Source organism: Procambarus clarkii, chromosome 45 (genome assembly GCF_040958095.1).
Source record: "Procambarus clarkii isolate CNS0578487 chromosome 45, FALCON_Pclarkii_2.0, whole genome shotgun sequence".
Lineage (NCBI taxonomy): Eukaryota > Metazoa > Arthropoda > Malacostraca > Decapoda > Cambaridae > Procambarus > Procambarus clarkii.
Genome location: NC_091194.1, coordinates 4,631,074 through 4,645,238, shown reverse-complemented (window position 1 = coordinate 4,645,238; position 14,165 = coordinate 4,631,074). Strand labels below are relative to the sequence as shown.

Here is a 14,165-nt window from a genome sequence, read left to right as displayed (position 1 = left end):
TGTGAAAACCAATCCTGTTTTATGTTTTCCTGAGCCAGAGTCCAATATACTACATAAGATTTTGTCCCACGAGTTATTAAAAATATAAAAATGCATTTTTATAATTTAGCAGAATTGATGCCATACATTTATTCTGCAGAGGGTATGACACTTTCTGCACCACAAATATTTCTTGTTGACCATCAAATAAAAAATTCTAATGACGTGGCGTTTTATTTTATGCTGATTATTGTTACTTAAAACCTAAATGGCACAATACTGAACAGTAACGTTATTGTTCTCTTGCTAATGTGACCCATGCAACATATCCACATAGGAACCACTCGACAAGAGAAACATTACTGGGGCCTTACATCGCCAACTCCTCAGGAAGGACACGATCAATACCGCTACCTTTTATAAGTCACAACTTGCAAAAAAATGCTAAACATACCTGGAGAGGGTTCTGGGAGTTCTGCTCCCCGAGTCCGGCCTGAGGCCAAACTCGATTTTGTGATCTATGGAATCTATGTGATCATAATCATTTTTGTTCTCCTAAAGAGTAATGAATGACTTATGTAACGGTAACAACACAGACTAAACTGTGAAGGACAAAAATAAAGTGGACCTTCACAAGAAATCGCATTCCGCTCCATTATAGACACAGGTCAGCGGATAAGTACAGGTTATCTTACTTAATAAGTCCTTGCTTAAATTAGTCTATAATAACAAAATCTGAAGAATAAAATTAAACCTTCGAATGATTTTATACACTGGAGATTTAGGCGTAACGGAACTGGTCGAGGAATTGTATCTACCACTCAAAGTTCTTTCCAGAAAATATCTAAGAAAGGGAAAGTTCCATAGATTGAAAATATGCAAATGTCACCCCAGCTTAAAAAAAAAATACAAAACTATCGATCAATCAGAATAATCTCATATATCTGCAAGCTCATGGAGAAAATCTTAACGGGGAAATCATTCACCATCTCACAATGTACTACCTAGTAAAACCAACGCAACATGATTTTGTTAAAAATGAATCTTGCCCTACTAACCTGCTTACATTTTTGGTAAATGGTAACCAAACGAAGGAATTCCAGCAGACGAAATATACATAGACTTATTTATCTAAAGCTTTTGATAAGTGCCGCATGAAAGGCTGGCGGGAAAATTACAAGCATACGGAATTAATTAAAAAACTAGAATGGATAAACTTGCAATGGCTAAAACAAAAAAGAGCAAAGGGTTGTCATGAATATGATGGCAGTGGAGTGCCCAAGGGCCCATTTTAGGGTCAGCCCTTTTGTCACATAAATCAGTGACACAGATGAGAGCATTACATACCAAATTATCAGATTTGCAGATGACTCTAAGATCTGTGGTAAAGTAGAAAGTGAAACGATATTGAGGCCTTATAAAGAGATCTAAATGAGGTCCCCTATAGTTAGAAGACCGGCAAATACTTTTTAATATTGAAAATGCAAGACCTTGTATGTAGGTCGTAAGAATGCACATTACAACTATTAAATCAATAACACTACCATGCAGCAGATTGAGGAATATGGCAGGTGGTTACAGGTAATGAGTCCCCTATCAGTGAGCTCTTTAGTTGTAAACTGTACAAACAAGAGCTCGGACACACTACAACACTATATTTCACAATATCCTGTTATCAGTGACTTCAGACTAGATGGTACGAGATATTTTGTAACTACTTCATACACACAAATATTGGAAGATATTCTTGTGTGTATTCTACATAACAACTAGCCCGCATTATAGCAAACCCAGAGCTGTTTGCTAGTGCAAATTAGTTGACTAGACTCGCATCTCATATTTTATCCACATTTCATATATGACTAACCATCCTGTGAGGTGATGTTAGACGAACTCATACCTACCGTTTGATCTATACTCTGTAATTCTTCATATAGAATAAGGGAGAAGCATATTGGTGTATTGCCCTAAGCTTGGTGAAATGAAAAAAAAGTTTTCTTCCTATTAGTAAGTTTTGTACTTGTTGGTATGGGGTAATGTTCACTCACAGGACGAATAATACTATGTGGTGAACTACAAATATAAAAATATTAAATACAGCTGCAAAATAAACTTTCCTCTTGGGGCAAAACTGAATTAAATACAAACGTTCTCACTCTCCCCAAGACCACAAGTTTACCACAGAAAACGTGAGTGATGCAGAGTGTGAGAAGCGAGCATCTCGCCGCCACAACAACAACCGGTGAGGGCCTCAATATTTTTCTTTATTAAACTTATAAACTAAACAATGAACTAAATTAGTTCATTGATGAACTAATTAGAAAAATGACTAACATAAGTGTCTATGTATTCACAGTTTAGTTAGTTTAGCTTATTAGAGTTCAACACGTCTCGTGCACTCAACTCGCAGCTGAGAGCTTGTGTGAGGTACAAAACACTCCTGTGCCAGGTATTGGTGAGCCACTACGGGCTCACCATAGCCCGTGCTACTTAGAACGTTTTGTTCCCAGTAGCTGAATCTAAAACAACAACAACATTGTATGAGGCCTGCAGATGAGAACTGGAGTGGGGGGTGAGAGCGGTTGTCTGCTCTCTAGCCAGGCTTGTAGCATCTGGTGTAGGGGTTGGAGGTAGACTGGTGATGCTGATTGATGAAGATTAAGCCACTCAAGAGGTGGCACGGGCATGAATAGCCCGTAATGGTGATACTGTTGGTCCAATCATTTTATATCTGTGTCCACTTTACCTAGTGTTGGACCCAGTTTGTTCCTCACTCGAGTCTGGTCAACATCTGGTCTGATGGAAAGCTTGCTGGATACTATGGGCTCTCCTAACTGATTTGTGGAAACCTTTGAGATTTGTTAGATATTTTTGGTTAGTGAATAAGATTGCAGGTGTCATTAGCAAATTATGGTGATTACTGGGAACCTTTAAGTAGTTACAATAGACATTTAGAGAATTTGGAATGTATCATAAGAATAATTTCAGTAGTTGCCACATTATCTCTAGTTGCTATAATTTCAACTGTCTTATTGAAATAAATTATTGTGGAGGATTCAGTAAAGATTGATAAGTTTTCAGACATAATTTCTTATCGCAATGAGGGGCTTGAGATGGGCAGATGGTCACCATCTCTTACAAAAGAGGTCAATAATAACCACAGCATGGCGCTTTTTGCCCGAGCGTGAGTAGAACTATAATACGTTATTATGTTATGTATAGTTTATATCATAAACTTTCAATACTGTACTGTATTGATTGCCATTACTGTATTTGTTTATAGTTATTTGAAATATTTATATACTGTACCAGTAGTGCAGATATGAATTGTTTTCAGTATACTGTATGTATGTAATATTATACAGTATACTTTTTTATTTGCAGCGAGAAAACGTTTCTATAGAAATGTAACGGTTGCTGGAGCCAATAGCACATACGAGATCAATCTTGACCATCGAAAATTAAAGACACCCCTTGGAAATATACTACAAGTAAGTGATGTAATATTAGGTGAACTTGGGAAGGTTTTTTCAGGCTGGGTTAAGATTTTTCTATTGTTCCCCCCCTTCATGTGCCTGCTGAGAACAGCTCAAAAGTTCTTAACTGCATCTGGGATGGAAAGTTGTATTGGTAACACTGTACTCACCTAATTGTGCTTGCGGGGGTTGAGCTTTGGCTCTTTGGTCCCGCTGTGTTTTTTGTTATGTTCTGCGATGAACTGGACATTACTTAATGGAGTGATTGAGTGGCTTAAGCTTGGAAACAAAAAAGACATGAACTAAGCTTATTTCCATTAATATGATATATTTCTTTTTAAAGTTTAGTTCATGTCTTGTTTGTTGCAACTTGCAATAAGTTTTTCATTACAATTGTATTTTTCATTTTAGGTTCCCAACTATGGCTTGGCATTGGCTGTTGCTAATGAGTGGGCAGCTATAAAAAATAAGATCCACCCTAGTCTCTTGCATTTGGTAAGTGTTTACTGTATAATGTGAGGCTCCCTCTGTCAAGTTTTCACTTCTGGTGAGATTGCCACTTCAGTTCTAGCCGATATTTGTATTCCACTATAAATTGTCAAATCCTAGATTAGGTCTGTACATTTATCACTTCATCATATAGAATTGTATTTTAGTCTTGTCTAAACATGCACACTGGTGGCACCATCAAGCACACTGGTGGCACCATCAATAGGCTATAATTTTTTTCAAAATAGGAAATTGTGACTGGCTTTACACTAATGAAATTGGCTTCATACCGTGTCACTTCATTTGAATGTGGTATGCATTTGAACAACATTCGCTCACAAATGGCAACACTATTAGGTCTCATCGTGAAATATTTTCTGGACAATAAATTAAGAATGGTTGTGAATCTCGGAAAAAACAATTAGTTTTTTGTGCAGAATTTTTTTTTAAGTACATTTGAATCTCATTCATCTAAATAGTGTCATCAGTAGACTGTATTTAAAAAAAGTTGAAAAAAAAAAGTTGATGGTTTAGAGCCTTATTCTTAAGGTTACTAGTTATATCTTGTCCCAAAAACCTCATTGGAAAAGTATTTGAAAGATGTTCTTCAAAAGTTAATATGGGTTTGATTACCTACCTGGGTAGTTCATGGTATCCTGGACATGTTTGCTGGTAATACCATTTAAGATAGTAAATCATGGATAGTTGGATCTGTTGTAGTGAAATTGAATCAAATGATGTGTTGCTATGTGGTTGTTGATTTAGGGGCGACGACGATCGTGGGATTAGATGTGCCCCGGTGTACCCGTGTTACATTAATCGTGCCAAGGTTGAACCAGGAGTCCGATGTGTTATTATAAGAATTCACATGGTATTGTTATTCAGCCACACCATTAATGCTGAGCATCTTTCATGAGACAGTAAATCACAATTGCTGATGCTGATAAAAAACTATGAATTCAGTTGCTTTTCACCTGCATTAATCATTGGTGATGTCACCAGTGGAATGCAGTTATTTTATTTTCTAAACATTGACATTGCTAAGCAGCTAGACCAGTGTTTCTCAACTAGGGTTCTGCAGAACCCCAAGGTAACTAGGGGTTCCATAAGAGATGGTGTCAGATAGGCTAATTCTAATAATGTGCAAATATATTCGAGTCATTTTTGTGTTTAATTTTTCTCATTTAACCAGTGTCGATAGCAAAGACAGAAATTCTTCCTTCAGTTAACAATGAAATGTGTGCGTTTATTTAAAGTACGACCCTAAATTATTTTAAGGGATACAAAAGGTTGAAAAATGCTGAGCTAGACATTCAGCTGGAGGAAAAAGAAAAGGAAAGTTGTTGGACTCCCATTCAGAGAAGCTCTCAAATGAAGACCCTATGTTGGAAGCAGCAAAGATTTCGGGTGAAGCCGTTCCATAGGTGGTAGCTGAGACACCCCACCAATACCATTCATAGTCATAGCAATGATAAAAGGTATTTAAGATAATAGATGATCCATTGACAACATTTGAAGAGCAAGACCCTGACACAGATATTCAAGCATATCAAAATTATTACACAATGTAATACGTAATTTCTATTCCTGGGTAGAATTATTTTGATTGCTTATGCCTCCAAAAGTATAGAAAATTACTTTTCTCCCTTCAAACTTTACTCTGATCTCAGTAAATGGTACTCTATCCTCAGACAGCTTGGGAAGACATCTTAAAGGTATTGATCAACAGGATGAAGAGAAAAGGCTGCAGCTGACAAAACTTGGAAGACAGCATCTTAAGAGAGGCAGAGAGAAAGAGGAGGCAGACAAAAGGTTAATTCAAAGCTAAAAACTGGGCCAACACAGCCTTTGTTGACATGCGAGTTGAGCCAAGCAAAATGCTGCCACTGCCTCCCAATAGAAAGGAGTGAGCATCTTGGGCAAGGTCTCCACACCCAGGGGGGGAAGAGGGAGTCAAGCAAAGCAACATCCTAATGAAGTGGCTCAGAGAGCCCCTCCATGAGAACCCAGAAATGCAAAACCTCCTCCTAGTGTATATACACCCAGTGATCATCCACAATGATTGTTGGACAGCACAGGCAGCTACACATGAAGCTGCCACTTGCCCATGTCCTTTGTGAGTGCCAAAGCAAATGGTGAGTCTCCTAGTGGAGCATGAGGAATTTCATTAAATTCACTATTGGAGTTATGCTTGATGCTGGCTGAATTCTGTCATAGGTTTACAGGATAATTTATCCTTGGTTTCATTCCAGTCCCCGTGGCGTAGTGGCAAGACGCTAGCCTGGCGCGTCGCGAGCACTTTGTCCTGGGTTCGTATCCTGGCCGGGGAGGATTTACTGGGTGCAAATCCTTAACTGTAGCCTCTGTTTACCCAACAGTAAAATGGGTACCCAGTTGTTAAACGATTTGGCAGGGTCATATTCTGGGGAACATAGCATTTTGGGCAAGTCCTAAATCCTATGCGTGCTAGTGGCTGTACAAGAATGTAAGAACTGTTGTATTATCAGTTGTAAGTGTTGTTGTTGTAAGTAAATAAAATACAAAAATTATCTAACTTGGATTGGAGAGCTGTGTTGCATTTCCTTATTGTCTTGCACTGACTTTACAGACTGCTCTTGCCAACACTGTGATAGACAATCCAAACCATGAAAGCAAGTGGAATATTGTTGACAAAACTGTGAAATATTTGGAGACTGACACTCTGCTTTTCCGAGATAATGTAAGTATTGTAGTAAAGGAATCGGTTAAGACACCATATTAAGGTACTCCTGCTTCCTGTTTTAACTCCCATTGCTGCTACTCGTACTCCTCTTCTGTTCTAATTCTTTTAATATTTCTCTAACCCTCTTTCCCTTCCCCACTACCTTCCTTATCTCATTAAATTTTTATCTCTCTCTCTCTCTAATATATATATATATATATATTATATATATATATATTATATATATAATTATATATATATATATATATATATATATATATATATATATATATATATATATATATATATATATATATATATATATATATATATATATATATATATATATATATATATATATATATATATATATATTATTATATAATATCGCTCACATCACAACATTCTTGTAAATAAAATATTTTGGAAATTTTAATATCTTCCGTATTAGAGCGAGTTACTGAGTCGGTAGTGAATTTAGATCTCCAATATCTCCTTACCTCACCCCCCCTCCCATTACATAGCAAAGCCATCTGAGAAGTCTTTTGTCATGGTGGAGAGTTAAGTCTCATTGGGCCTTGTGAATGGTGTCATCCTGGAAATGAGAGCAACTTGAGGTACTGACTCGAATAAGTGTGTTTCATACATTCAAATCTTTATTTTTTACTAAAGATGGTAAATATTTGTAGGTAAATTGAATAGAATGATGCAAAGGTGCTGGGTTGTGCTAAGCAGATACTAGTTAAGACAACAAGAAGGGGTTTGTTATATTTGTCAGACTGTAAGGAGAGAGTGGGATTGGTGGAAATGAGGGAGTTAGTAATGGAATTGATAATGAATATAATGCATAAGGAAAATTTAAATGTTCCAGCTGACTATATTGTGTAGTGTAATATAATGTAAATAAAATACTTGGTTGTAAGAATGAAATGGCTAATGAGACTTTTTGTGAGCTCGACCACTTCGTTGCTCACTAACGCAAGATCCTGCTTGCCCATGGATAGGACCAGCAACAGTTGGACAGGTTGATGTTACACCCCATTAAATAGTACAGAAAAGTGCTTGCCATAAACTCTCACGTTTACAATACAAGAATAAAAGAAATTGCAGAAGGCTTATTGGCCCATAAATGTCTCGGTCGTAGGTACAATAGTGGCCAGGTGAAGCAATTGGCAGTTCGTGTTACTTGACAGTCTTTGCAATGCCAAGTAATGCATGAAAGAATCTTGTGTGAACTTGTCACTTTGGGCTGGATTAAGTATTTCTTCAGTGCCTTCCTAGCACCAATATAACAAATATGGTTTTTTGGTGGAGAATGTCACCCTACCATGACGGGCCTGATCTTACTTAATGGGGCTTGCAGAGATTTTGCCTTGGGGAAGCATCTGAGGTTCTGTCCAGAACAGAGCTTCTCATATTTTATCAAATTCAGATTTTTAAGATCTTGACTAACCATTGTTATATCTCAGGGTACAGAGGCCTTCATCGAGATGCAAGCAAAGGAATGGGATCCAGTTCTAGATTGGTTTAACACAAAATTTGAGATGGACCTGAAGCCATGTGATGGAATCATTGGACCCGATATTCCTTCATCTGCTCGCGAGAGACTCAGACGTTATCTTCTTTCTTATGATATATGGGCAGGAAATGGTAATTGTACTTTCTTTAATACAAGTTAATAATTGCAGTACTTGTACATATCATTTAATTAATATTTTGTCATGTGAGGGAAGATCGCAATCCCTGATTAGAATGTGGTGTTTTGGGCTTGCCTTTCTTTTCACTAACATCACTATTTAAAGAAATTGATCAAGAAGTATTACTCTGTATTGAAATATAATATTTTTACAGGGTTTCTGTATGGTGTGGAAGCACTGAAATCTGTTATCCTGACCATTGCAGCCACAGAACGAAAAATTTCCTCGGAAAAAGCAGTATATCTTTCAAGATTAGAAACAAATTTTCAGGTATGAAAATTATATTTTCTTAAAGCAGTAGAGTTGGTAATATTGCACATTAATTGGACACTTTGATATTTACTTGGTTTCAAGTTTCTCCGATTCCCATGCTTCTCGTCTCGTTGAGAGCACTTCAGGACCTGGCTCCCAGTAGGCAAGGGTGTACATGATGCCTAAATTTTGGCAGCAACATAGCTAAGCTTGTTAGCTACTGAAGTCTTACCAGAAAAGGGCTTGGTTTATGCAGTTTTAACATAGATTATTTTACTTATGGTTTGAGTTTTTCTCAGTTTCAGGCAAGAAATGCAATTGTTAAATTTTGAGATATTCTTTTGAAATTATCCCTTATGGCCAGTTGGTGTTGCCTCGACCCATCCTGTTCCTCTCTGGGCATTTCATGTTTTGTGTAGAAATTGAAACAAACACAAAGTTCCTGTTTGGATCATTGAACTACCAGCTGGAGGAGTTGCCCATCAGGGGCAGCCCTTGAATGTTGATTGGATGTTCAGGCGAGAGGGAGAAAAAGGTTGTAGGAGAATGTACGCTGTAGTAGGGCTCTCTTGTTAAAAAGAGGGACACTGCTTGGGACAATGCACCTTTTTCTGTACTGGTTAGTGCTAGACCTTCCTTGCTGCCCTGGTAGGTAGCATCCCTTGGCTCAAAGGGTACAAACCTTTGAAACAATGATGCATAATAACTGAAACAATTTATCACACACAGGCTCGTGGGGCAGGCAACCAAGCACTCCTGAGTTAGACAGTGATGAAAGATTGGATTCCAAAGCCAGGGTTATGTTAGGCCTGAACCAGGCTTCATCTTGTCTATCCATTCCCCCTCCCACTTCCTTGGCAGGGTGTGTTAAGGCCCCCAAACCTCAGGCTAGAGGCCACCTTGTCACTTGGAGTGGCTCCATATTTTGTTGTGACGACTGCTTCTTTTACTCTCCTCTTTAAATGAATATTTTAATTTGTTACAGTGAACATACACGCCTTGATGGTTTACACATGTACATAAGCAGTTTGCTGACTTTAGACACCTATGGTTTTAACCCCAACCAGACTGAAACATGCACTTTTTTGGTCCCTTCTCAGGAGGCAGCCACCTGCCTAGCTACTTTGTCCTGCATTGATGAGACCCTGGTTCGGGTCTCCAAATATATCCAGTTGAATGTCATCATTGGCATAGTCATTCTCCTGTACCATGTTGCAACTGCAGATATTAAACTCAAAGACTACGATGAGGATATTAAATATATTGTCGAGGGCCACTGTTATTTTATCCTTTACATTGACACATTCACTCAACCTCCTCATGGTCATCATTGTCAACCCCTTCGAGTAGTTAAGATAACTTTTGATGGTAGGATCCTTCCATTCTCTGTAATTCTTGCCAGTGCCAGATGCTCCATTCAGGAATACATTTCCTCTTATTGTCTCTGCAATAGGTGTTGGAAATTTGGATGTGGTTCCTCAAAGTGCAGTAGTGAGATGTTCCTTTGCTCCTTGTGTGGTGGGCCTAGCCATTCTAAGACACATCGCTCTTCCCAAGCTCGATGCATCAACTGCATTGAGGCCAACTCTGCCTCTCCCACACATGTATACCCTACAAATTTGAACAAGGCATCCTCAACTTAAATGCTACGATTGTATATCTTTCCCCGAAAGCAAGACGTCAGGTCCTTGGTCTCAACTCTTTCCGACATGACTTGTGCTCGTACATTTTGCATCACACTACTCTTCCCCACCCTTCTCCCTTCTTCAGTTTCAAACCTTAAACCCTGGCATCACCAGCTCCCCCTCTTCTGCTCCTCTATGATCTAAGGCAGGCTGTTCAAGGATCACCGACTCAAATTTCAACCCTTCCTTCCCAGTCTTCTCCTCCCTGCTGTATTTTTGCCACTTCTCCATCTCCTCTCATTTCTATATCCACTGTGGCCTTCAACATTTGACTCCATTTTTCTTCTGGGCCCTTTCAGACAAGTGTCCATCTAGGCTGACATCCATCCTCCTCCCAGCCATCCTTGCTTTGTCTGCCCTCGTTCTCCCTCCCTGCCTGAGACTATGAAGGCTATCACACAGTACAGTACATAGCTACTGGCATGCCTCTCTGTTAGAAATGTAAAGCTGGTTGCTCTTCCTCTCCGTGGGTAAGTAGGCTTCAGTCCTTTCCCCAATTTCCACTTCTTTGTTCCTACATCTCCTCTCATCACAGCAGTCAGCTGATTCTACTTCTGCCCCTTCCCCATTACCAGACACTGTGGGCTTTTCACTGCTCCTTCCCACCCTCTCAACTTGATCGTCTTTGTTGGATTTACCTATGCCATGATTTCATTGATTCTGCTGATCTTCCCTAGTAGCCTGTGTTCTTCTTTGCCTGTTCTTTACTATGTCTTTTCTTCAATAAAATATGTGTTTTTTATGACAATTTTTATGAACTCCAACTTACCTCAGTTTTCACAGCTTCACCAGGAGCTGGTGTTTGCCATTTGTCCTGTTCACTTTTGTGTTTATTCCTTTTTCTTATTCTCTTCAGCTTTTGCTGGGACCCCTAACTCTACTACTTTTGATCTGAAATAATATTTCCTTTGTACCCCCCTGCTTTTTCAATCGAATGTTCATTCCTCTGCTACACATATCATTGTGAGTAAATGTATACTGTTTGTTCCACAAAACACCTCTTACTTTTCCTGACAAACACCTTTTGGACTCTTTACCAGAGCATGTACAATATTTCTTTTAGGTGATTTTTAACTGTTGGCATGCCCTTTGGGGCAATGATCCGACAAATACCTGAGGTCGTCTTTTGAAAGTTTTCATCTTGTCCATTGTTTCCTGAATTTCAGCAAGCCAACTCACGTTCACTCGCACCCTTTCTTGTATTGATCTTTTTCTTTGCTCTCCTCCATTTTATATCCTGTGGTATGCAGAAGTGCATTTCCTGGTGGATTTTAAGCTGTTTTCGGGCTGAGTGCTGTAAGTGTACGTGGAAAAACACCGACATCAGATTTTTTTTTACAGTACAGTATTTTGTTTTGGAAGGCGAGTACAGTGGCCATTAGGGCCATCCATACAGCTAAACATGAGAGTTCGAAATCAACTGCCTCCACCAATGTGGTTGACATCCCTCTCACTTGGATCTGGAAGAAAATCCATGAGCATGCAGGTATAGTTGTTTCAGACATATTGCTTGTCCTTCATCTTCATTGTTCTGTCATGGCAGATCTGATGTGTTGTTCACGAACCAACTGGGTTCTCACTTTTAAAAGGCATTGGCTCCAGTACTGTACTTATCTTCCTCCTACTTTCTTTCCTCGTAAGCTCCTTATTGAAACTCGTCCCATGGACATTTGCACTCTTACAGCTTTATGTGTGAGACACAAACTTTACCAAAGAGTCAAAGATCAACCCCCGCAAACACAACTAGGTGAGTATAACGACATCCTGTACTTTTATTGTTCCCCTCTCTCCACCTTTTTTTTTTTTCTTTTCTACAAGGAAGACTTGATAAGAAATTTTACAAGCAATTTACATTTGCAATCTCTCTCCTCATGTCGTTCCAACCTTGCCCCTTAAGGAGGGCTTCACTAGCAAAGTTTGGCAGGGCCTTGACCCACATGGTGAAGCCTTGGATCCCCTTCTTCTGTTATGAAATGTCTTTTCTTTTAAAGCTTTACTTTGCACTCGCACTCCAATCCGTCCTCGGAGCAAGTCCATTCCATCGAGCGCATTCCAAAGACGCACTAATCGATTTTAACATGCTGTTCCTTCAAAATAGGAATTTAATCAAATATGAATTATTATTTTATATTTGAATATTGTACATATTTAGGCACTGGTTAGGTTAGGTGTTTAGGTTCTGTTGGCGATTATTTGTAATTGTATTACGTGGATGAAGCATTTACAGCATTGTGATTCAAACAAAATTCGTCAGTGAAGCACTTGTTCTGGAAGAGTTCGAACATCATCAGTTGCGAGTCGTGTGTAAGCCATTTTTCATTCATAAATGGGATTTGGCGGGGTGCATGTAATGAACTTTGGGTCTTTGTTTAGAGGACGGGCTACACACTTCATTGCCTTCATAGTTGGAGCAAAGTCTCGACGGTGTTGACTATACTCTGTTGTCTTTCCTGACCAAACTTATGAGTTGCCTACCCCCGGAGACTAGCATCTTCACAGTGGAACTATATGCAATTTTGTATACTCGTCGACCACTTTTCTAATGTCTCTATTCCTTTCTCATTCTAGTAGACTTTTGCAGTCCCCTCGTGGCTCTGAGTCATTTAACCCTTTGCTTCCTGTTATAGGCAATGCAAGTTGTTTCTCATCTTCATATGATGGTTGTTTCTTATCACTAACAGATTTAAGACAATTGAGTTTAGCTGGATTCCGTCATATTGGTATTACCTTGAATGTGCGTATCACTACCACTAAGGAGGCTATTTGCACTTGTCCTATTGCTCAAAAAGGCATTCCTTATTCAGATTTCTATCCAGTCATTCATTCCTTAAGCTGCAGCATTGGTAAGGTCATTTGGATGGCATTACAGGTAACATACACACTTCACATTCTTAAAAGTAACCTATCTCTTTTTTGTCTTCCTCCTACCACCATAATAGGTTGTGAGAAATTAATGTAGCTAGGTTATGCATTGGCCACACATGCTGAACTCGTGGGCATTTCATACATTCAAATCTTCATTTTTCAGCAGGGTGGTGGATGGACCACCACCCTGCTCCTTATTGTCCCACTTACATTCGTGTACAGCACCTCCTTGTAGCCCGTCACGATTTTCACGACTCGTATGTTTTGCTTTCCTAATGCCCCTCGGTAATCCATGAATGCATTACCCTTGATATCGCTCGCCTTGTGTGTGCTTTTGTTCTTACATTGTCATCCTAAGTGGTATTTATTGCCTTTTGACTATCCAGCAACACTGATCCCATAGACTGCATGGGATGACTACATAGTCATCCCACTTTGGTGCTTATGATTACATCTGAATCTTACAGTAAACTAAGGTTGTGGGATGTTTCAAATCATTTTTATTAATATTGTAGCTTAGAATATAATGCAGATAAAAGGTACAGTATCCATTGTCATTTATGCAAGTGTGTGTTTTTTTTACTTTGTTTTTCTTTATAGACGTCATATTGGGGACCTGTAGAATGGGCCCATGATTTGGACAAGTATGACCTTGAGGCAAGATTTTCTGCAGCTCTGCTCTTCATCTATTTCAATACTTATCAAGGTACTTTGAAGCAGAAAGCTGAACCAAACAGACATTGAATTTTGTCAAGTTCTATTCCATAACTTATCCGAAGTTGTTCAGTCTTTATATTGCACATAATAAATTGAATGATATGAATGTTGTCTTTCAGTGTTCATTCTGATATTGCCTGCATAACACACTTTCCTAGAGCAGCTGGTGAGTCACTAACATGGCTGAAGATATAACTCAACCCCACACTTGAAAATGAAGAAACTTATGTCCTGGATCATTATAGTCAGGTCCAGAACGGACCAAAATGTCGTACTGTAAAGTAGTTTCTTCATTTTCTGATGT

General features: G+C 38.8%; 1 protein-coding gene across 2 annotated transcripts; it reads left to right on the top strand.

Moving 5' to 3' along the window:
* Positions 1-2,082: 2,082 nt before the first annotated feature.
* l(2)k14505 (ATP synthase mitochondrial F1 complex assembly factor 2 homolog l(2)k14505) lies at positions 2,083-13,967 on the top strand. Of its 2 annotated transcripts, XM_045761233.2 has the most exons (8): positions 2,083-2,221; positions 3,061-3,163; positions 3,364-3,470; positions 3,867-3,950; positions 6,553-6,663; positions 8,115-8,295; positions 8,497-8,612; positions 13,745-13,967. In XM_045761233.2, exons 2-8 carry the CDS (start codon positions 3,079-3,081, stop codon positions 13,886-13,888), a joined length of 828 nt encoding a protein of 275 aa, XP_045617189.1. In that variant the 5' UTR covers positions 2,083-2,221; positions 3,061-3,078; the 3' UTR covers positions 13,889-13,967. The 2 variants fall into 2 exon arrangements, with proteins under 2 accessions (XP_045617189.1, XP_069157331.1); XM_069301230.1 differs by lacking the exon at positions 3,061-3,163 and having other exon boundaries at positions 2,113-2,221.
* The last annotated feature ends 198 nt before the right edge of the window (positions 13,968-14,165 follow it).